The following is a 25,850-nucleotide window of genomic DNA, read 5'->3' on the forward strand; positions in this document are numbered from 1 at the left end:
CCTGTAATCCGCATTAATAATTATGCTTATCCAGCCATATGCCTTGGTTGTTTATCTACGAGTTATTGTGACTTCATTGTCCAAAACTGAGATCGATTCAATTACCGAATCATCGATGAATGTTTCCTTGTGAAGAAATTCCTTAGATATACAGAGGTTTTCATTCAAAACTGATAAATATACGTGATTTGACATGTGTAAAGAGCCACCAAATTTCGGTTTTTTGAGGTGTTTACCATGATTACGTCGATATGTAGAGGTGATGGGACTGGTATAAGTCACCAAATTTTACCATATTACAACACACATATATTTTACCGAAATTCGACATGTATAGATGCTTTGACAGGTGTAAAAGCCACCAAGTTTTGTCATACTGGTGTTTTTTGTCCATAATTACTTCGATATGTAGAGGTGATGGGACAAGTGTAAAAGCCACCAAATTTTACCATATTACCATACAGAGATTTTACCATAATTCGATGTGTAGATGTGATTTGACAGTTGTAAAATCCACCAAATTTTGTCATAATCAGCTTTTTACTATAATTACTTCGATATGTAGAGGTGATGTGACAGTTGTAAAAACCATCAAATTCCGTTATACTGAGATTTGCCATAATTATAAGAGGCCATAATTGCCATAATTGTAGAGGTGATTTGACAGGTGTAAGAGCCACCAAATTTTACCATATTACCATACAGAGATTTTACCATAATTCGATATGTAGATGTGATTTCAAAAATGTAAAAGCCATCAAATTTCGTTATACTCGGGTTTTTACCATACCTACTTCGATATGTAGAGATGATCGGAATAGTGTAAAAGCCACAAAATTTCTTTACGCTGAGGTTTTACCATAATTACTTCGATATGTAGAGGTGATTTAACAGTTGTAGAATCCACCAATTTCGTCATAATGAGGTTTTTCCATAATTATTTCCATATGTAGAGGTGACGTGACAGTTGTAAAAACCACCAAATTCCGTTATACTGAGATTTGCCATAATTACTTCGGTATGTAGAGGTGATTTGACAGGTGTAAAAGCCACCAAATTTTACCATATTACCATACAGAGATTTTACCATAATTTGATATGAAGAGGTGATTTGACAGGTGTTAAAGCCATCAAATTTCGTTATACTCGGGTTTCTACCATACCTACTTCGATATGTAGAGGTGATTTGACAGGTGTAAAAGCCACCAAATTTCGTTATACTCAGGTTTTTACCATACCTACTTCGATATGTAGAGATGATTTGACAGGTGTAAAAGCCACAAAATTTCGTTATACTCAGGTTTTTAACATACCTATTTCGATATGTAGAGGTGATTTGACAGGTGTAAAAGGCTTTTTTGTCTTTGGGACTTTTATCTGAATATTTTTTACTTTTTATTTACTTTTGTGCGCTGAGACTGGTCGAGCCGAGGTCCGACCGAAATATCTACATGTTTATCTTTCTTTTTTTTTTACTGGCTAGAATCATCCTCGTTTTTTCTTCTTCGCATTTTATTTTTTATCATATTATTCATCATTAATCACTATTTGTTATTGGCACTATGTATTATATTCAGTGTTTGTGTATTTTGATTATGTGTCGGCTTTTCCATTTTAAACTTTCATTGTAAGAACAATAATTGTCAAAGACTGACTATAATTTCTTTCTGAAAATTGGCATAAAACCATTTTCCAGTAGGAAAAAATTAACTAGATAGGTCACGACTTTGGGAAAATTTTTTTAGGGCCTTAATTTTGGAAAAAAAATTATGAATGACGTCACAAATACCTAGAGGTCCAACACCCTAATGGGAATACTTTTAACGGCGAATAAAATAAAATGAAATTAAAGTAGTTTTGTAAAAGAAATTAGGTCACAAATATTTCGTGTCAACTATATGGTATATATAGTATAGATACTTTATGGTTACTGAGACAGATAAGCATATTCAAAAACAGTAAATCACAAACCAAATCAACACTGTATATTTGCATAAAAACGTCCTGCGCTTTAAGTACCTGATGATCTACTGAAATAAGGATTTATACAGAGACGGTGTCTCTAAATGGCATAAAATAGGACATTAATATCTTGAATTTATGCTAAGTGACTTGTAGTTTTGTTTCATTACTCATGCAGAAAAGGGTGGGATTAGATAGATTTTAATTTATTGTTTTGTCTGATATATTGTTTGGTAGTTTATCAAGGTGCCAGACATTACATCAGTAAATAGTCTTATTTTTTTCGTTTATTAAAATTCTAAATTTATAGTCATATTTGAAAGAAGAGTATTTATTAAAAGATTGGTAATTTGATTTTTTTCCTGGGAGGGAGGGGGAGACGTCTGTTTTGAAGATTGATATGAATGGTCTGGTATGTTAAAGGGTAGTAGGCTGGAACGTTGGTAGAGAGGTGGGGTCTCAGGGAAGATAGGTTTAGGCTACAGGTACGTAGAGTGGTGAGGAGGCGGTGGGTGTATGGGTGCTATATGGAAATGATATTGTTGAAAGAGTCAGGTTTGTTCAGTTTTTTTCATTTTTTTTTTATTATTATTTATTGCCGTATTAGAATTGAAGAAACTGGTTATCATGTTATGCTGCACGGTAGCAAAAACGTCAATTTTGCAGCAAAAACGTCAATTTTTTCATAACTGCAGCGTTCGTAAATAGTAAAAAATGTTGTTTTTCTCTGTTTGTGAATGAAGAAACCTAAACCTACTATGTTCAGTAAAAAAATGACTAGAGAGTTCACCTGACTTAAGCGGCTATCATACTACGTACATAATTTTTATGCTAAATGATTAAGTGACGTTTAGCATAGCCCTCACACTTAAATAAATCCCTTTTTACTAGACTAACGTAAAACTCTATATAACCATCATCATCATCATCATCATCTAAAATCATTGTGATCATCACAAGTAAACTGGGATTCAAGCTCTGATCAAACGTGAATTGCTTTTTCATGTCCGCGTCACAATCTTTCTGTCGCTTCTTTCTACTCGTTACGGTTGGTAGCACGGGCTTTCGCCCTCATATGTCGTAGTTATAACGTCAATTTGAGTCAAGTTCGTTCCGGCAATTTTCTTACTATTATAAGCCCGACTCTTTAGTTTTTTTCATTATAAAAAACGATTTAATTTAAGATTAAATGACGTCATAATCAAAAATGTACTCAGCCACCAATTCCATGATACAGCTTGTCAGCTAGCATATTTTTGCTATTAAAATGTCAATCTTTTAACCAAACAATGAAGTTTAAAATTGCATAAATATATTCAACTAGCTTTGAAGAGCATCTCTGATGTGATCAATCCTTCATTTAAAGTTCGTAAGAAAAATTAAAGACCAATGAAGAATTACCAAACGTTTAAGCATAATACATTACGTAGGCCTTCAGAAGGTAAAATAACTAATTGAATGTTGAACCAGAAAAGTATAGAGTTAGTTTCTCCCAAAGCTGGGAAAAAAGGTTCTAATAGAGAACCTTCTTTGCATAAAGCTGTACTCAACAACCAATTCAGTGAGGTTAAAGATCTTCTAGAAAGAGGAGCAAATTCAAATGTTGAGGATGGTCCTCATGGGACAGCTCTACATTATGCTGCTGGTAAAGGTAACCTTGAAATGTGTCAGCTGCTTCTCTTATTCGGCGCAAAAATTAACGCTTTAGATTCTCGTAAACGGACACCATTACATAGAGCCACGTGTTGTAAACATATTGACGTAGTAAGATGTATTCTAGATAATGGAGGAAATCCAAATGCCAAGGATAATTGCAATGTGACCGCTTTACACATTGCTGCTAAAACTGGTAGCCTTGAACTTTGTCAGCTACTTATCTCAAAAGATGCAGATATACAGCCCGTAGATTCATTCCAACGGACACCTTTGCACGAAGCTGCAAAATTTAATAATGTTGATATAGTTAAATACCTTCTCAATAAAAAAGCAAATCCAAATCTTAATGATTGTGAGCGTTGTACAGCTTTACACTACGCTGCTCGAGTCGATGCCCTTCAGGTCTGTCAGATACTTATCTCGTATGGTGCAAAATTAGATCCCTTAAACAGGATGGGTAGAACGCCCTTAGAAGAAGCTAATATTTCTAAAAGTTTTGCAGCAGCCGAATACCTTTCATCTGATACAGAAAGCGATTCTTCAACATAGTCACGGTGAGATGAATAGAACTTACCTCACAGGATCCAGATATAGAGCCAGTAGACTCATTCCGGCGGATGCTCTTGCACAAAGCTGTACAATTTAATAATGTTGAAATAGTTAAATACCTTCTCAAAAAAGGAGCAAAGCCGAATCTTGATGATTGTGAGGTTGCACAGCTTTACATTATGTTGCTAGGGTCACTATTCTTCATGTCTGTCAGTTACTCGTCTAGTATGGTGCAAAATTATACCCCATAAACAGGATGGGTGGAACACCCTTAGATGAAGATAGTATTTCTAAAAGTTTTGCTGCAGCTGAATACCTTTCATACGATTCAGAAAGTGGTTCTTCAAAAGAACCATTGTAGGATAAATAGATCTATGTAATCTAGCGAATATTCTAAATACAGTGTAGAAATGTCAACACCATTAGCCTGATTTTGGCCAGGGTTGTCAACACTGACGATTTGTCATCAAATTTGGAGATTTTTTCGTGTTCTAGTGATTTTGTACATCTTTTGCACAGAATAGAGGGTTTACATTTTCAATTCCATATCTTTTCACTTCACAGTCACCTATTTCTTTTTAACTCTATCTAAAGTCAATCTTCTCTTTTTTAACTCGTTTTCTGCAACTCAGTTTTGAACCGTTTTACTTTTTTGTACATACATGTTATGTATGTTTGTACTTTTCACATAAGTTTGTTGAATTAATTAACCATTTTTCAACACTTCCGAATATTCGATTGCTTCCAAATTTGATCAGAATATGCACTTTTGATGCTACTAGTACTGCTAGGAACTCCTTGCGGCCCCAAGTTACCTGAAGCCAACACAGCTGCGCTCACTCCTCATCCGTCCCAATCCATTCAAGGCCTTCCTCTTTACATCCTCCCAGGAATTTCCAAATTCCCTTAAATCTTTCTTTACTACCTCCTCCCAGCCCATTTGGGGATGACCTGCTTTTCGTCTGGCCCTTTATAGTTGGCTCACAAGGACGATCTTTTGCAGTCTGTCATCTGTCATCCTCAGAGTCTGTCCTCGCCGTCTCAACCTTTCTCTCATTCCAGCCCTAGAAAGAGGGACTGAACCGCATTTTTCGTACAGCTTACTGTTTGAGATACGATCAGTCAGTTGGGTACCCAAAACAATACGTAGGCGATTCCTCTGGAAAACCTCTAGCAAAGAAACCTCCTCTACTCCCCCGTCTTTCGGAGCAGCTACGCTTCAGAACCATACTTGACAACTGTCATCAATGTAACTCCCAATTTTCCAAGCTTGCTTCACAGACTTATGCTCCTATTCGTCCAAACGTTTTTCCAACTGTGAAGAACAGCCTGATCCTTGGCTTTTCTACTTTTAACATCTTCACTGCACATCTTCACCTTTACTAATGATACTATTAAGGTAAGTGAAGCTGTCCATTCCGATGACAATGTATTACAACATCAAGGGATTAAACATCAAAACGGAGTAAAATTCCAGATGATGGGCTTTTTGCCATCATGGATTGCAGATAACTTAGGGAAAAGATTCTTACAGGAATGAATTAAGACACTAAATTTTACTCCAAAATGTGCTTTTTTTCAAGCCCCTATACTGTCTCTTGTCATTATCGATTTCTAAGGCTTAGAAAATTACATAGAAGAAACATCAAAGCTTTCTTAGTTTTTGAAAAATTTGGAAACAATATGTGTTCCCTTCATCTTGGTTTGAGTAAAGTTTTTTCTTTTCAAATTCCAGAGATTTTAGCGGAATTATAAGCCATATTAATATTTAAAGCACATTTTATCAATTCTAGAAAACTTCATGAGTTAGGCTCATAAAAGCTCATACAAGCTCATAGCAAAGGCTCACACAAGAAACTCAGAGCGCTTGAGCTAGTAAGAGAACTCTAAAGTCCAGACCGACGGTACTGATCTCCGTTTCACGGCCCTTTCAGCCAGAAAATGTAATAGGGGGTTGGGGCCAGCTATCCTATGCTTTCACTCACCTTTCCTGTTTATTTTCCCCAGCTGGGTCGTATCTGGCTGTGCTTAGAGAGTCACTTTTAATATAGGTTTAAAAAAAAACATTTAGAAAAATGCACCGAAAAGTTGTTTATATGCATTTTGTTACGTTTACCAATTCGTAACATAACAAAATGCAAACTTACGAAATCCAACGTAAACGTAAACTTACCAAATACAAACTGTTAGCAAATTTTGTTACGACTTACCAAATCCAATCTTTAACGACTCAAACAAGAAGACGAAGGAGACTTACCTTTCCAGAGACGATTTTCTCGTAGATTTGAATCGGCTGGTCTGCAAAAAAAGGTGGATATCCTGCTGCCATTTCATAGACTAAGACTCCTAATGCCCACCAATCAACAGCTTTATTATAACCCTGAAATAAAATAGTATTAAATAAAATAAACATAAATAAAAATATATAATATATTTATAAATAAATATATATAAATGAAATAAAATAATAAAATAAATATAACCCTAAAATATAATAAAACCAGTGAGGGCTTAATGAAGGCATTTTTGGTCTCTGTATAGTGGGAAACTATAAGGGTTGCTTTCCAACATATTAGGTAACATACCCGGTACCCGCACCTAAAAACACATGGTTTTTGCTTTAAAGAAAGATAATTGTACGTATGAATGTTTGTTTAATGGCCCTTCGGCCAGGAAGTGCAATGAGGAGGGGAGGCAGCCATCCTGTGCTTTCGCACACCCTGTCTGATTATCTTCCTCAGATTTCTCCAGGTACTCAGTTAAAGCTAGGTTTACTCTGGCTGGGCTTACAGAGTCACTCCACTGACCTCCGTTCCAAACTATATAACCAGTAACGCCTGGGATTCGAACCCCCGTCCTCATGGACAAAGGATTTCAAGTCTTGCGTGCCAACCACCCGGCTAGGACGGCTCCTAGTCGAGCCGTTCACAAATAGCCTACTAAAATTCAAGAAATATACACCAAGCACTGGGGATTTTAACAATTTGCAACCTCTACATAAATAGCATTGCCATCTAATTTTTAAATAGCCTGAAACATATGTCACCAAATAACCACCTATCAACACCTCCAAAATATTATCGAAAACATAAAAGTTTTTTAAAGAAAAGTCCACAGGCTTACGTGGAAAGTGTGCTAAGAAAAGTAACAATAAACCGAAACTGCTTAGAAAAATAAGAAGAATTTGTGCTGCTCTCAGTTAGTAGTAGTTCAGTTAGTAGTTAGTTAGTAGTTCTACCTACTAACTACCTAAGTTTATCTAGCATCAGCTTTCAAAAATCCACTGCATTAAGTGAAAAGTAGAGAGAGTAGAAAGTAGGAAAGGCGAAAGCAGAAAATAAGAGACATTTGTGCAGCTGTAATCTAATATCATATTATATTACTTTTTTATTTTGTCTCATGTTATATTATTTATTTAGTATGTTATATATCTGTATACGTGAGTAGTATATGTGTTTCTTTCTCATATTATGTTATTTTCTAGTATGAGTTTTACAGAAAAGTGTGGTTCAATCCCGCTTTTCAGTGGCGGATCCAGGGGGGTGAGGGGCGCCCCCTCCCCCTAACATAGTCTAAAGTAGTGTAATTCACCTAATTAACGCAAGTTTGCGTTAATTAAACTTGCTAATAACACAAGTTTACCGGATCAACCATTTTGCCGCCCCCCCCCCCCAAAAAAAATAAAATGCTGGATCCGCCCCTGTCGCTTTTTAGGGTTATAATGAGAGAAAGGACGAGACGGCTAGGGCACGTTCTGTGGATGAAGGATGACAAATTGCCAAAGATTGTCCTTATTGGCCAACCGTCGAAGGCTAAACGGAAAGCAGGTCACACACGGATGGGGTGGGGGGATGTCGTAAAATTTAAGGGAAATGGGACTTCCTAGGAGGATATAGAGAGGAAGGCTCTGAATAGATTGGGATGGAGGCAGAGCACGCGTAGCTGTGTTGGCCTCAGGCGGCTTGGTGATGCGGTGAGTTGTTAGTAGTAGTAGTAGCAGCAGTATGTGTTTAATTGTTTAATCTGGGTTTTTCTTTTCTCTTTTGTTCCTTGGATAAAAGCTTCCAGAAATAAAGCCGAAATACTAGGAATTTTATTAGTATACTAGCAAATGTAAATTTTTTATATACATATATACTCTTTATTATATTCTTTTCAATATTCTATTCTATTCTTCATACATATATTCTTAATCAAATTTATCTTCTTTTATTATTCACTATCTTAGTTAGAAGATATAATTCACCATCGTATTATACTACGTTTCCTCCTTTGTCATATTTAGCCAGTGTGGTCTCAGGAATTAGTAAACAGTCTTACTAAAATTTATCTAGTATCAGGTGGGAATATCAGATTTCGGAAATTTGACTGCATTAAGTGGAAAGTAGACAAAGCAGAAAATCTTTATTTGATTTTGGACTAATAATTATGAAACAGTTTTTCTTTCGTGCCGGTCGCATCAAAAGTCGGGTAAACTATTTGATTTCAGTTTAAAATCCTTTGCATTTTGTTGTTAGATTTTATTTCAAAAGTTTTTCTTATTGTAAATAGTAAATATGGGTCCACATTATGTACCTTCCTTTTCATTTTTTCTTCTTTTTATTCATGTTTTTACTTCATCACAATAATCATATTCTTAAATAGTAATTAGATAATAAATAGCAATAAATTAAAGATATTCAATTGTAAACACAATGAGGCATATCCATATGGCGTCTTTTTATTATAGTTTGTAAATGAGACATTTCTCAATAGGTGTTTCCACAACTTAATCTGGTGTCCAGATATTTCTTATGAAGTTGCAGACATTTGAATAGTTGGTATATTATAACGCAGTTTAGATGTTTTATTTAGGCTTCAGGGGCGCCAATTTTTGACAACTCAGGAGGGGAGGATTTTTTTTTTAATATCTAGAAAGGTATCGTTTTTCAAAATATGAGAGGGGGGTCGATTTTTTCCATGGAAATACGAAAAAAAAGCATTTTTTAATGTTTAGAAGGGGCAAAGAAAATATTTGTACCACTGTTAGGCTTTCTTATTTTACAAAAAGATATCACAACTATGTGGGTTCAATTATCATAAGACTTGTATGGAAACAAGTGTTTACTTAGAAAATATACAAAAAGAAAACATTTAAATTATTTGCTGAAACACCGAATTTCAAAAATACAGTTTGTTAGACGGACTGAACCTTAGCTATTAAATGATAGCAAAGGCGTCTTCCGTTGATAGGGCGCCAAAAAAGATCAAAAATAATGCCTGGGCTTTATACATCAGAGCCACAGATGAGTAAAAAAAAGAAAAGACGGAAAAATTGAACAGTGAAAATAAACCTTAAGCCCCGGCTTAAATGGCGTAATAACAGTCATACAGATTCTACGCCTTAAGAAGCTTATACACAAATTGCGGGAAGCATATTTCGTCTGGTCTTAATTAATGCATAAGGAGAACATATACCCTTCATAGAAGGAAACCTAGGAGGTCGCATAAAAGGCCCTTATCCCTTTTATTAGTAATTCTTTTACTGTGTGTAGCGGTTTATTTTTTACTAGGTTTCACCTATATCTGATGACACTAGCATATGCCCCATTTATAAATGAACTGTATCGATCTTTTATGTAATTAGAAATAATTTATTTTTGTTACAAAAGATTTTTAACCCAATTAATTTCCTTTAAAATGAGCCATTGAACAACTCTCTACGATGTTCCAGTGCCAAGCTATCTGTGGAAAAGAAAAAAATATACGGTTCAGGCAGAATGTTGTAGTAGCTGCCACTTTTCTTGATTTTCAAGCCAATATATTTCCCTTGCCGTTCAAGCCAAGGGACAGAAAGTTTCCTATACAGGGGTTTCGGACAAGGCGGTTCTAATGGTGTGCTTTTTGTACACCATTGATCTGACTCCTTTTTTAGGAGCTATGGGTTTTTATATTTCTTAACATTGGACGTGATCGTCTCTTACTGGGTTGCTAGCTACCGCTGCAACCCGGATATCCTGATATTATAATAACATAAGCTACAACAGTGTTATAGAAAAATTTCAAGCCAATATATTTCCCTTCTTGTTCAAGCCAAGAAACGGTAATTTTCCAATATAAAGGTTTCGGACAAGGCGGTTCTGATAGTGTACTTCGTATTTCGATCTGACTTTATTTTTAGGAGTTATGGGCTATTTTATTTTTTACTATGGTACGTGAACGTCTCTTACTAAGCTGCTAGCCACCGCTGCAACCCGGATAGGATAAAGGATACGGCACTGGACCCTTAAGGTCCAAACCGGCGGTGATGATCTCCATCTCAAGGCCCTTCAGCCAGGATGTGCAATGTGGGGATGGGGGCTAGTCATCCTGTACTTTGGTACACCCTTCCTGCTTATCTTTTCCAGATTTCTCCAGGTACCCATTTAAAGCTGGATCGACTTTGGCTGAGCTTACAGAGCCACGCCACTGGCCCCCGTCCCAAACCAAATAATTGGATTTGGACAAAGGACGCCCTTCGGACAAAGGACTCCAAATCCAGCGTACCAACCACTCGGCTTGGACGACCAGTAAAGTTTACTAATAAATATAAGACAATTAAATAGACCCCACCTCCCTCTTCTTCGGAACCAATAGCCATTTAGAACAGCAACTCGGCTGAAGATCGGGGGCGTCAAGAAAATTTAGGGGCAGAGGCCAGAATGTATTTTCCGAAATCTAGGGGAACAGATTTGTTTGTCGTTTTCTTACCATTTGTCTTTTTCTTTGTACGTTTCTTACCGTTTTCTTATACCAAAAAGGTGTCTTTCAATGGAAGCACCCTAAAAATGAAATTTTTCAAAATATAGGGTGGGTATACCCCCCCCCCCGCCATTATAGAATTAAGATAACAATGACTGTAACCCTATTTTTCTAATTATTTGGGAGTATCAAATTGAATAAAAAAAAATATACCAATAATAATAGAAGCGAAGAAATTACATTAATATGTTCCTCAGTAAAGGAACTTTAATGAGCGTATTTTAATTATTTCCAAAGTGACTTAGACTCTTCACCTTCAGTTTAGCCCATTTCTTCGAACCTTTCCAAATCTTATCAGTAGGTGATTAACCCCCCCCCCAAGGAGTATTGCCTAGATAGTCAATGCCCCAAGCCCCTTGAAGATTTTGCCCATATGGATCAGGTCATAGGCTCAACGGGAAAAATTATGTAGCAAGAAGCTCCAGCAGTCTTTTTGTTAGGGTAAGTAAAGTGTTTATATACTCGTATGTTCATATACTGAGGTTACAATTCAAGATCGCATTGCCCTGTTGAAAACTGCCGATGGTGATAAAGGGCAGTATGTAGTCTATAATATTCTTAAGTTCAGTTGAAAATTTCACCAAAGAGGGAGCTTCGTTACTTAAAAGCATTATTGCTATTATTAAATTTAAATGTTTTATTTTTATTAATAGTATTACTGTTAAATTTGAGTTCTAATAAGTATTATTATTAGGTTTAAATGTTCATTTTATAGACGATTATTGTTTAACTTAAATCAATTAAATATACATTTAAATCAATCAATTAAATCAATCAATTAAATATACATTTAAATCAATTAATTAAAAAAATCAATTAAATATACATTTAAATCAATCAATTAAATATATCAATGGGTCTCAAAGGGTGTCTGCAAGAAATGCCTTAATTAAAATCCGAAATCAAATGACATAGTTTTCCAACTTATTTAATTGCTGGTTCGTTTTGTTTTTTTCGAGTGAATGAATTGATTCCTTTCATTTGTCAGTTGCTCGCTAGTATCCGTCGATGGCAGGTCATGATTTTTGGATTTTGTGCAAATCGCGGATATTGGCGAATAACTCGCTTTTATGGTTGTTAGGTAGTTGGTTTTAATTCTTTTAATTTTTGGCTTTTATTGATACATCGTTTCGTTTCGTGCTGAAGAAGAGAGGCGTTTTTCCTCTCGAAATATTCGCTTTGTTTTTTTCAGTATCGTCATTTGGCCTATAAAAACCCCATTTTTGCTCGTTTTTCTTTCTTTATGTGATGTCAGGCCAATGTGGTTTAAGAAATTATCTTCCCTGGACCCATCTTAAGTCTGTTCATACCTGAAAACCACAATTACCTAAATTTTGTTGTTTAGGTTCAAAATTATCAGGTTTTTTAGGAAGTACCCCTATTTCACCAGTGTTGCCACCTTAACCCATGAGAAGAAATAAGCAAAACTAATTAGTCGCATCTGACTGCACTTTTCGCCCGTAAAAATCCAGACAATCTGTTCACAATAGTGGTGCGATTTCGACAAAATTCAGAGGGGGGGGGGAGGGGTTGAAGCCAATTATCCTAAATCAAGTGAAACTGATAGTGAAAAGAAAAAACGAACTATATAGTACCATAAAGGTAAAGATATCCTAAAGAAAACTGACCCGTTTCTGTGGCTGCTTGAATTACGTAGGTTTTGACGAGATTTCTGAAGAAACAATATTTCAGCTGGGGGGAGGGTCAAACTGTGGTCTGAAGGGGGTCAAACTGAGGTCTGGGAGGGGCAATGCCCCCCCCCCTCCCACACCATAGCAAATTACGCCCCTGCTCGCAAAGACTACTACAACTTCACAGGAAAGCTACACGTTCTTAAACCGTTTGTTGTCATAGAATAGAATTTATTAACACAAAAGCCCAAAGGGCCGTGGTTACAAAAACAAAGACACTTTCATACAAACTTAAATTGGCACAAAAGTATAATCTAGGCTAGTGAAATATCACCCTCACCCCTAATCTTCAAAAAACCTTTCTCTGTGCTCTATACCCATCGTCAGGAACCTTCCGAATCTCTTTATACCTCCCATATCTTTCCTTGCCAACAAATTTATTATCTCATCACTCTCCCAAACCTCAAACCAAACAATTCTTTCCTTAAATCTATTAATTCACTGCCCTTCCCCGCAAAATGAACCAAATCTTCCTCTTTCCCGCACATAGAACAGAAGTAAGGACCAGAAGCTTGCCTAACCCCTCCTAGGTACTTCCTTCTCTCACCTAGTGGTAACCCATCTGACCTAACACAAATAATTAACTTTTGTTGCCTCTTTTGAAGCTCCGCCTTAAAATACAATTCTTCTCCCTACTGCTCATTAGCCTTTGCATATAACTCCAGTGATCGGGTCTCATTCACTCGCGTATGCCACATCTGGATCTCATGGTCTCATATGTTTTTAGTATGTTTTGGTAGTTGTTTGTTGTCATATGTCTGCTGCCACAGGAAAGCTACACATTCTTAAGCAGTTGGTTGCCCTATGTTTTTAGTATGTTTTTAGTGTGTTTAGTATGTTTTAGTAGCTGTTTGTTGTCACATGTCTGTTGCCACAGGAAGGCTACACATTCTTAAGCAGTTGGTTGCCCTATGTTTTTAGTGTGTTTTTAGTATGTTTTAGTAGCTGTTTGTTGTCATATGTTTGTTGCCACAGGAAAGCTGCACATTCTTAAGCTGTTTGTTGCCATGTTTTTAGTGTGTTTTAGTATGTTTTAGTAGCTGTTTGTTGTCATATGTTTGCTGCCACAGGAAAGCTAAACATCCTTAAGCTGTTTGTTGCCATATGTTTTTAGTATGTTTTGGTATGTTTTAGTAGCTGTTTTTGTCATATGTTTGTTGGCACAGGAGAGCTACACATTCTTAAGCTGTTGGTTGCCGTGTGTTTTAGTGTGTTTTAGTATGTTTGTGGCAGCTGTTTGTTGCCACAGGAAAGCAACACATTCTTAAGCTGTTTGTTGCCATATGTTTGTTGTCACAGGAAAGCTACAAATTCTTAAGCTGTTTATTGCCATATCTTTTTAAGTGTTTTAGTATGTTTTAGTATGTTTTTAGTAGCTGTTTGTTGCCACAGGAAGGCTACACATTCTTAAGCTGTTTCTTGCCATATGTTTTTAGTAGCTGTTTGTAGCTATATGTTTTTAGTTACGGTCTGCCTGTACTAGAATACGCGTGTCCTGTTTGGGGCCCAAGCATACATTTAAGATCCGTGCTAAACCAAGATATTGAGGCCATACGAATACGTGCTTGTAAAATTATGACGGGAGAAAGCTACACTTTCTACGTAAAGTCCCTTTAATTACCAGGACTTGAGTCACTCCACAACCGCCGCCAAAATCTTTTAATCAAATTTGGACAATACATTCTAAAAAGGGCAAAATATAGATGTATCTTCCCCCCGAACACACTCACCAGAAGACAGGATAAGCCACACAACGCGGTATCAGCATTCTTTTGTTCCCTTTTACACGGGTCTATTTAACAGCATAAAGTAATCGTAGTTTGTGTTTGTGCAATTTTATGTAACTTGTAAACAGCTCAGTTTTAGTGCTTCTTAGTGCTATCTCGGGTGTGTCAATATATATGTCTATGTTTATTTGTGCAAATTTTCTCCCCACGTTTCTTTTTTCAAATTTGGGGCTACTACCAAAATTGCATAACTACACATGCACTTAAAAAATTTTAATTTAAATTACGAATTTCTAATTAAAAATTAGGTATCTATCTGTTATAGCGTCGACACTCGAGTTCTTCATTCATTAACGCACTGTAGAACCGGCTTCTTTCGTTAGTTTTTTTCAGCTTAGTGTGAGACAAGACAAAAACAAGTGACATATTAGATGGTAAACACATAATATAAGCTATATATTTGCACATTAGGGGGGGGGGTAAAGTATTTGGATAGTGTGAAGTTAGGAAACAAACTTTACTTCATAATATGCAGAATAATTGTACCTAACACATATTACATGCAGATCCGCTATACTTTACTCCCCCCCCACCCCCCTAATGTGCAAATATATAGCCCACATTTGTTTCTAAAGTATTTTATTTTCATCATACTTAGGTATACTTATTTAGGATTAACCTAAATTCACTTCTTGAATGTCGTCGCTATAACAGATAAGTACCGAAAATTCAATTCCTAATTTCTTAAAGTATACATGGTTACACAGGTCTTCATTTAACCAATTGAAACAATCCGATTGCATTTTTATTGTTCTTGATACTTAAAACACCTCTACAACCCAGAGTCAAGCCCAAACCTCTTGTATATGGCAAACCTCAAAGCCTCTGGTCTACACTTAGAAGAAGAAGAAGAATACCTTGAAGAAGAAGAAGAAGAAGAAGAAGAAGAAGAATACACTTAGAAGAAGAAGAAATAGAATACCTTGCTGAGAATAATTTCTGGTGCTAAATATTCTGGAGTTCCACATAAAGTCCACGTTCTGCCTTTCACTCGCTTGGCAAAACCAAAATCTGTTACCTAAAATAATATTAGTAAAAATAATATTGAAGCAAAGTAAACTTAACCCGTAAATATAATAATAGAAATTTAACAATATAGTCATCAAAGAGTGTGGGGTGAAAACTCTTATGTTTGTCGACAAAAAAACTATCAACGCCCTCTGGCGTTTGGCGACACTTGGCATTTTTTCCACTAACTAATTTAATTAGTGTAATTGGTATAATTAGGGTAGTAATAAGTGTCTGATCTCAGTTCCGGAAAAAAAACGGTTATAAATCTTTTAAAAATGCCAAGTGACCCCAGACGCTAGATGGCGTTGATAGTTTTATTTGTCGACACTAGAGCAAGTTTCTACTCTTATAAGTTACCCAATTTTTTGAATAGTAATAAAATATAGTAATATTTCAGTAATGAAATACAGTAATAGTAAATTAATAATAGTAATCAGAAATAATAGCAATGCCATAACGAAACAAAGTTTAATAGAAGAATACTAGTGTCTCAAAACTTTATGCTTTTTTACTGGTTTAAAATTTCACACAAAAACCAACCGCGTTTATTTAAGGCGGGGCTTCCCTTTCCTGGCACACAATAAGAAATAATCGGATTAGCTTACAAAAAGACGTCATAGACGTAAACCAGCAATATTCAGCAGTGTGACTCAACCAGATTCAACCCATTCCCAAATGGGTGCCTGGAGAAATCATAAGAAGGGTGCTGGAGGAAAGTCCTGGGGAAGGGTCCTAGGGGAAAACATGAGAAGCGTCAGATGGTTTACCCCCAATTACATATAACACTTCCGGCCAAAGGCAGAAAACCAGGAGATTGGTACCTGCGAAACGTGGACCATTGGTCAAGCGAGCAAAAGTTTTTTTTTTAATAGTTGAAGTGGGACACTGAAATCAAAGAAAAACACGTACTGTTCAAAAAATGGCTTTTTCATCGACAAGTCAAATGGCTTGTGTAGTAACAAGACCTTGCAGTAGTAACGATACGAGCCAATAGCATTTACAAAATGTGTTGCAGACACGCCAATATTGTTATATTTAGGTTTTAAAAAGGCTTTAGTATCCATACTGTAAGTTCCTCCAAAAAAAGAAAAGGCTTAATATATAAAGCCCCCCCCCCTTGATCTACATGCCCTGCACCCAACCTGAGGTCTGTCCCACAAAGTGGAGACCACCGGTTTAGAAAAACTTCTTCATCTTCTGCATAGCGTTGATCTGCACACGCAACTAAAACACTTAAATAAGATTAAGTTAGTGATAGGATTCCATTAATAGTGTTCTGCTATCATGTTCAGCATAGTTCTAAAAGGAACAGTTAGTATGATTTATGTTTCAAACACACCTAGTAACGATCACGGTGTTCAAACTAAAACATATCAATCGATGGTAGGTCATATATGGTTTGACATGGTTTAAATACTATCCATTAACTCAACTGTGTTTAGACACGCGGAATGCAAACAACTCTATCTAGAAAAAGAACTGGTTTAATGGGAGTTACCTAAAGCCTATCTTAACCATCTAAAGTAGGCATGATTTTATTTTTTTTTTTTTTTTTTTTTTTTTTTTGTTAGGAGTAATGTTTATGTAAGATTCCAAAACAGGCATATCTTGATTTTTAATAACGTGCTTACTTTAAGCAGTCAGCTTAAAAAGAACCTGCTGAAGCTTCACATGCCTCGTACGCTAAGTCACTAAAGTGCAAAAAAAAAGAAAAAAAAAGAAAAAAAAAGTTGACTGGTTTTCAAAGCCACAGAAAACTATAAAGGTCCTTTCACACTATGCCGTAGAGCCTTTCACACCAGCATCACTTAAGACTTTGTGCTATGTTATACCATCTTTCGGAGCAAATTCTGTCAGTAACGTGAGCAATGTAAGTAAATTTGAGCTTTACCACGAATTGTTTGATTTTAAACCAGTATAAAAACATAAGTGTAATCCACAATTTTTCTTCCTTTAATTTTATTTGACCTGGAATCCCTATATTTTCTTTCGAGTGTTTGTTTTACAGTTTCTCAGCTTGACTCACGGTGACCTTGCTATTCCCCTTAGGGCTCAGCCTCCCCTTACTTCTGATCAAAATAATTATCATCTTCGTAATAAATGAATCACATTCAAATTCATTGTACTCCATCTCTAAGGTCAGACTTCAATCCAGTAATGGCGAGTCATATTGTGTGGAATAGGATGCCTACGGTGCCATTGTACGGTGCAATCAGCTCTATGGTGCCACCGTATGTGTGCAATCACCTCTATAGCGCCACTCTTTTAGCTTGTTAAAAAAAATTATTTGGGAATTGTTGGCTTCTTAGAAGTTATTTACTTTTTTCTCTCTTTTTGCACAATATTCATTGGAGTCTATTTAATCTATCTAAGTATTCAAATTTTTTATACACTGTTTTTTTGTGTGTGTGAGTGAGTTAAGCCATCTATAAGTCTTGAAATAAGTCTTATCTTCTGCTTGTAGGAATCAAGATATCAAGAGTGGGGAGGAGGGGTTATCAACATAGGTAAACAATAACTTTTTATGCGTTTTTTGAAGTTTTTTTTATCCCCCCCCCAAAAAAAATCCTTTTGTAAAGGATTAACTATGATTACCAACATAGGTAAACATTAATAGCACTGCTATGAAATTAAGGCAAGCAATTTGCTCTCTACAAGATTAAGGTTGTGTTAACTCAGAGCAGAGTAAAGTTGTGTGTTTTAAGTTCTTACCTTGAGATACCCTTGAGCATCAATTAATAAATTCTCTGGTTTGAGGTCTCTGTAAATGAGGTCTAAGTAATGCAGGTATTCAAAGGCAAGAACAATTTGGGCAGCATAAAACCTAGAATGGGGCTCACTAAAAAATAAAAGAGAAAAATAAATTAGTGAGACAATAAAAGTATATAGGCCAAACAACAAAAGCAAGTAAATAACAGTTTTGAGCAATATTCGAGCTTTATTCGATTTTATATTCGAATAAAATCGAATAATAAATCGATTTGTTATCAAGTAAATCTGCAATCTGAACTTTACTAGTTCCCGCATCTACTTGCAGTTTTTCTTGTTTTGTATTGAGCCAGAAATTGGCTTTTTTTTTTATTAAACTCAGTGAGTCTGCAGCTTGAACTTGAGATTTTTCAATGGGTCATGCCTTAACTCGTTTTTGCACCAAGTTATGGTGCAGTGAAGAAAAAACCCAGCATTCTAGAGGTCACTTGTTTTGGCACTAGCTTAAAAGTTTGGTCGTTTTTACACTAGATTTGGACTTGTTCTTACACTGTGTTGGGTTTAAGGTTTTTTTTGAACAGTCAGCTCCCAGTAAGGACGTTAAGGACTTCGCTTTTTTTTTCACTGCACTTCTTAAACTCTACAGCATGAGCTTTACTTATTTTTGCACCAACTCAGGGCTTGGCTCATTGTCGCACCAGCTCTGGACTTTTTTTTTACCAAGTCAGGACTTAACTTGCCTCCATACCATATGCTGCCGCTGTGCAATGAATAAAAAATTTTGCAGTTTGGGCTAATTCTTCTTGGCAACAATTCAGCTCATTTTTTCGATTCAAGTAGAACCTAGCTCACTTTTCCACAACATCAGCTTAGCATGTTTTTACCCTGATTCAGAACATAAGCTTATTAACATGCCAACTTTTCTAAGAAGATTGGGATAAATAAAATCATTTATATCAGCGAAAATACAAACTTACTAAGATCACACGGATACTTGAAGCAAATTTATTTCGAAAAAGAACGAAATCTGATTTTTGGGAAGAATATCGGTGGGTAGGATGATTTCTATGAGAATTCGGAGAACCAAATCCGAGGGAGCACCCACATTCACAAATCACATACACCAAGTGGCGCGCGCCAAACGTGGCGGAGCTGCGTCACACACTTGGCCTTCTGAGATATACACCAGGTGGCAGAAAGTGAACCCCCCCCCCAAACTAAATCTTTTTTCTACGAAAATCTAAAAATTCCAGGACAGCGGAAACACTGCTACTGATCAACACAAACCTGACTTATTGAAATACGCAAATTTCCGCCGATTTTTAGTCTGATCTGTCCCGATATGTTCCTGATGGTCCGACTTTTTTCTATTTTGCTTTCATATTACAATTTTTCAGTCTCTTTAAATCATTATACAGAGTTGTGCTGTCCTTCCTGCAAGGGGTTTACAAAAGAGCATATTTTCAAACTAGCAGCAAAGCCTGTTGGATGGCAAGAATAATAAAGAAAAAACTATGAAATATACCCTTTAATGAGGATCGAAAAACTACCCCACCCCCGCAAAAAACTCGAAATCTCTTTATCACCCCCACCCAAAAATACAACGTTCCCTGAAAGTTTCAACTCGACTCCCAGTCGTGAGACAAAACAGGGTAGGCTTACCAAATTCATAACTTGGAAATGCTTATTTTTGAATTAAAGAGCTTCCCCCACCCCATCTTTAATCGAACTCTTTATCCATCTGTACGCACGAAATAGTCTAATATCAATGTTCGAAATTTTTTATCAGGAATTTTTAGGCCTTTATCTCAAGCATAAAAAATACTTTTTTGTCAACAGTAGTGGGGCACTGGAACATTGTTGAGAGCTATTTATATGCTCAGGGCTGTATCCATGATTTTTGTTCGAGGGGCAGGGGGGGGGGATAATACAAAAAAAATTATTTATATGCTTATGAGTCGGACAAATATTTGGGGGGAGGGAGGGGTCAAACCACATAACCCCAACCTGGTTGCAGCCTTGTTACGCTCATTTACTAGAGTCGTCTTGATAGCACTAAATAGATAATTTTTACAAAGGCTCAATTTCTCAGTGACATCTTTTAACGACTTAATTAAGTAGAGCTCGGATAAAAGCAATACTTGTAATTAATTTTTATTTTAATTTAATTAATTTTTCTCAGCTTCGTGGATTGAATTATTTCCTGCACAACCACGGCCAATTAATTGGTAAGTACAACCCAGCAATATGTGGCATGGTTTATTACCGTCTTTTACACTCAAGATTATCGCGACTATAAGCCATTCATCCAACAGGCGACAGGAAATTGAAAAAGAGTAATATCATGAATAAGTACCTAATATCTTTTTTTTTCAGACAATTTCAAATAAATCTATGCTTTAAAACCACAATTATATTCTATCATTAACCCTACACTTTAAGCCAGTTTGAAATTGGATTCTTCACCAGATCTGCCGGGGTAAGGAATGTTAAACAAGACATTGTTTTTTTTTTTGTTTTTTTTTTTGCGGTTTCATTCCGTTTGTATGCTTGTGTGTTCCTTAGTCAATTGAATGCCGTGGCTAGAATTAACTCCGAATAATAACCATGGCTATAATTCTTTTGTTATGGCACTTTTTATGTCTGATTAAAAGTCGCGATTCAATTGCTTCAATATAAACAATTTTTGATTCATTTCACTCTTTCAATTTTTGAAACATTGGGGGGGGGGGAGGATAGATATATAGCACGGAGATAATAATAGACCACCAGAACATCTAGATGTGACTCCACAACACACAAGCATACAAGCGGAATGAAACCGCAAAAAAAACTATGTCTTGTTTAACATTCTTTATGCCGGCAGATCTGGTAAAGAATCCAATTTCAAACTGGCTTAAAGTGTAGGGTTAATGATAGAATATAATTGTGGTTTTAAAGAATAGATTTATTTGAAATTGTCTGAAAAAAAGATATTAGGTACTTATTCATGATATTACTCTTTTTCAATTTCCTGTCGCCTGTTGGATGAATGGCTTATAGTCGTGATAATCTTGAGTGTAAAAGACGGTAATAAACCATGCCACATATTGCTGGGTTGTGTTTACCAATTAATTGGCCGTGGTTATGCAGGAGTCATATCTAGATGTAACCCCGAGGTCCCGCACTCTCTCAGAAACAATAGACACCAGGTGGGTCACGTCAAGCGTGGCGGAACAATGTCAAGCGTTTTAGGGACTATAACAAGCGAGGCGGAGCCATGTGGCATAAGTGGCGTTCTGAGATGTGCACTAGGTGGCGAGAAGTCAGCGCCCCCTCGTTGTTACCCGTGAACCTCAAGTTTTAATGTCTACACTTCGATTTTTGGTACTGTTCTAAAATCCGGGAAACACGCGATAAGTGAAGTTTGGTCAATGCTAATGAAATAAAACAAAATAGGATAAAAATATAATAGTTTACAAGAGAATTCCGGTTATATATTTGCACATTGGGGGGGGGGGGTAAAGCATAGCATATATTAAATACGTAATCTAACCTAACAAGGTACCTATTTTCCATAAACCCCAGAAAACTAAAGTTTAAATATAGTTCCTAGAGTGAGAAACCCCTTGTTATACAGCGTCAGATAGGCAATTACCGGGTAATGGCTACCTAAGCTTTGCTTTTCTCGACGCGTGTTTCCCGCATTTTAGAACAGTACCGTTTTTTCTACAATAAAACTATCCATCCGTAAATGAAAAAATACATGCATGTTGTATTTTACTTGGAGGGGTGGCATTTCAGGGATTAAAAGCCAAAAATAGACAAACTTAAGAAAACTGCAAGATAATAAAGTGTATATCGTAAAACCCTGTGGATCCAGCGGGAGACAAGGGGATGGCACATAAAATGGATTAAGAGCTATCCTGCTTCCATTTCAAATATCTCCGGTTGTGTCATAGTCACTCTAATAGCAGTTACGGTACTTGTTAATTATTCATAACACACTCAAGAATTTCGCTCTGAAGATCTGACCAAAACGAGTTTGCCTCTCTACAATCGGTTATGACTTGCTAATTTTGAGTGAGAAAAACTACGATGTAGGTTTATCTTAATTAGATATTTAACATATAGAGGTGGTTAGGGGTAAGGTATTTAATATAATGCGTTCTGGGGGGCCTGCTTTCCATAATTTTCTGGAGTGGGTTCCCATAATTTGGTTTCTAAAGTATTATATTTTTATCATATTTCATTAGGATTAGGATTTAGGATTAGGATTAGGTATATTTCATTAGGATTACTAGCTTCATATCTTGGGTGCGTTCTGAATAATTATCAAGTTCTGCAGTTACTATGAAAAACATCGAAGTTGGTGGGAGAGATTTGATACAAGACTGAGAGGAAGATCGATCAGAATTGAGACACACAGGAGGAGGTAATTGCAACATCTCAACGGCAAAAAAAGGGCCAGTTGCGAACATCAAAGAGTGAGCGAAGCTGGCTTATGAAAATCATTGAAATCATCGACTGGAGAAGCAAGTTATTTGAAAATTGACCATGCTTCTACTGTTTTAATTAATTTGTCTCATTAAAATTGCATTAATAATTGGATCTTAATTTACTTCGCCTGAACTGGTACTTCGACGTATGGCTCTGTTTTGGCAAGTATAACTCTAAGTCAGTTGTTTCTAGGTGTCAGAGGAATCCACATTCTTCAAGCGATTTTGGCAACATCAAGATCATAGACAAACATCAAAATCATATAAGAACATTAAACACAAGGCGAAAATGTTTGTCCGACTCTTAAAAACTTAACAAAAATGAATTTTAACTAATTTTTGATGTTTTCTTTTTTATTTGCCCCCCCCCCCCCCCGATAAAACAATCCTGGATAAGTCCCTGATCAAACATCATAGAAAAATTACTACAATACTTTTTTAGAAAATTTTCTATTTTACACCGTCTTTTTTTAAATGAATAAATTATTCTTGAATGAAATTATTCTCCAAAGGTAGATCATTAGTGGATAGCAGAAATGGTAGTTATGGCCCATTGACAATGAGATTTACTACTACTGAGAATTCGCTAGTGCTAATTTCAGCTAATCAGAATTTGTCACGGACTCTTTCAGCCAATCAGAAAGTTCTATAATAAATCTGAGTGGCTCAAATTAGCACTACCTAAATTTCGATATTAGTAAAATCTCACTACGAATGAGGCTTACATAAATGGATACTGTTATAACAATCTGCCCACGTCCGGAAAACAGCAAAGAATTTCGTCACTAAGGATTGATCTTCCCCATCTAATTCAACCCTGTTCAGTTCAACCGATTTAGCTCAGCCCTTGCTCAACTAAACCCCCGTTCAATTTGGGTTGAATGGACTTGAGTTCAACAGGGGTTCAGTTAAATGGATGTTGAGTTAAACGGGGTTGATCTAAACATGGGTTGAATTAAATAGGGATCGAGTTCGATTGGAATTGAACTTATGACTTCATTAAGAAACGTCATTCGATTAATTCGGGTATTCGATCGAGGGAATAAGGTTCAGTTAAATGGGTTGAATTAAACGAGGCTTGAGTTGCACACACACCGTTCTTTCATCACCTCAAGGATATCGTTATCAATATTAACTTATTTTCAACAATGCAAGACTTTTTAAGAATAATTATGAATGTCAAACCAAAGTTAGGAGCATCCATTGATACAGATACATGTTTATCGATAGTACAACTTATCAAAAGAAACGTTACACTCAATAATTATACAAACGTTAGTATACATGAGTAAAGATGCCTCAGGAGGTCGTGACAGGGCTCCTTATTTGGGCATAGAACCACGTGGTTTATGGTTTTTGTCAGTGAGAATGGAAAAACAGTATTTTTCTCAATTGAAAAACAGGAATTTTCTCACATCGATGGTTGTTTTTATGGATGGTTATGTGTGTTGGACAATTTATTTGATGTTTTTCATGGATGTCAACCGTAATTTATGTCGTTTTATGGTTTTTGTCGGTGAGAATTTGAAAAACAGGAACTTTCTCACATTTATGGATGTTTTTATGGTTTTTGTCAGTGAGACTGAAAAAACAGGAACTTTCTCACATTTATGTCTGTTTTATGGTTTTTGTCAGTGAGAATGAAAAAACAGGAACTTTCTCACTTTAATGGATGTCAACAGCAATTTATGTCTGTTTTATGGTTTTTGTCATTGAGAATGGAAAAACAGGAACTTTCTCACTTTAATGGATGTCAACAGCAATTTATGTCTGTTTTATGGTTCTTGTCATTGAGAATGGAAAAACAGGAACTTTCTCACTTCAATGGATGTCAGTCATTAATCAAATTGTTTCCGGGCGAAGTTTAATAATGTCTGACAGATGACGTCAAGTTAATTAATGTCTTTGGAGTTCGACCACAATTGTTTCCGAGGCACAGTTTAGATCACACATGACAGATGATGTCATGATTGATTGATTGACATGAAAGGGGAATTAATTTGTTGTTTCTAAGGGGAATTATTGATTCACGAAAGGGGAATTAATTTGTTGTTTCTAAAAAGAATTGTTTCCGAGCGAATGTTTTGATCTTAGCGATGAGGTGATTAGCGCGCGAAAGGGTTTCTTTGTAATTTCAAATGTGAAAGCACAGAGATGCCAAAAACAAAAGGAACTCGCTGAAATTACGTTTAAGGATTATTTGGCGATACCGTTTTAGCCATTTTAGGGAATTATTTCGGCGAAACAGTTAGAGACATTTTAAAAGATGATTTTAGAAAAGGTTTTAGAAGAGAATTTGAGGGTAAAACTCTGTGGTCGTTATAATACACAAGTTGTTTTTTAACAGTGTCGTGAGGTCCCCTACCCTAACCCCAAAGGGTTCTGATCCCCCTACCCCAACCCCAAAGGGTTCCAATCCCCCTACCCCAAACCCGAAGGAAGCCCCCGGTCCTCAAAGGTCCCCCAAGCTCTCAATGGGCTCCCGGAACCCCAAAGGCCCTCACCCGGTCCCCAAAGGTCCACCGGAACCCCAAAGGCCCTCCCCCGGTCCTCAAAGGTCCCCCAAGCTCCCAAAGGGCATCCGGACCCCCAAAGGCCCTCACCCGGTCCCCAAAGGTCCACCGGACCCCCAAAGGCCCTCCCCCGGTCCTCAAAGGTCCCCCAAGGACCACCCAGCCCTCAAGGGCCCCCGGATCCCCAAACGCCCTCCCGGGTCCCCAAAGAGTCCCATCCCCATTTGTTTAATGCTTTTTTGTGCATTTGAGACACAGAAGGGTCTCCACATTTCAAAAGGCTTTATTATATTTTTTCAGAACAAGTTTTTTTCTTAATATCCTTCTTAAACCAATTTTACAAATTCTAAATTTTTCCTTAGTAGATAGAAAAAGCTATATCATAGTTGCGAATATTTTCTCGGAAGATAAGCAGTTCTATTTCAAATTTTATCAAAGAAGTTAAGAAAAGTTAAAGTTCTCTTCTGAATTTTCTCAATGAAAAAGAAATTAGTTATTAAAAAATTCAATTTTTTCCAAATAATATAAAAATTTTTCAATTCGGATAAAATTTTTATCAAAGAGAAGAACAAAATTTAAATATTTTTACTAATTTTTACCGGAAGATAGAAAAGTTCAAGTTCTCTTCTGAATTTTGTCACAGAACACACTCCAACTGTAATCTCTACATACAAAATATAAATCTTCCACTACAGCTATAAGTTCACTAAAGAC

At 36.3% G+C, this 25,850-nt stretch overlaps 1 protein-coding gene across 2 annotated transcripts in view; it reads right to left on the reverse strand.

Annotated features, from left to right (window-relative positions):
• Pka-C1 (Protein kinase, cAMP-dependent, catalytic subunit 1) overlaps nt 1-25,850 on the reverse strand; it is a 464,283-nt gene that overhangs the window by 11,648 nt on the left and 426,785 nt on the right. For both annotated transcript variants that reach the window (XM_089107085.1, XM_089107084.1), the window contains 3 exons: nt 18,149-18,275; nt 15,348-15,443; nt 6,425-6,547 (listed from right to left, as the gene is read on the reverse strand). In XM_089107085.1, coding sequence (XP_088963211.1) covers nt 6,425-6,547; nt 15,348-15,443; nt 18,149-18,275 — 346 coding nt within the window. The remainder of the gene's footprint in view (nt 1-6,424; nt 6,548-15,347; nt 15,444-18,148; nt 18,276-25,850) is intronic.

This window comes from Artemia sp. Qi Xiang Cuo, chromosome 21, assembly GCF_049724085.1.
Source record: "Artemia sp. Qi Xiang Cuo chromosome 21, ASM4972408v1, whole genome shotgun sequence".
Lineage (NCBI taxonomy): Eukaryota > Metazoa > Arthropoda > Branchiopoda > Anostraca > Artemiidae > Artemia > Artemia sp. Qi Xiang Cuo.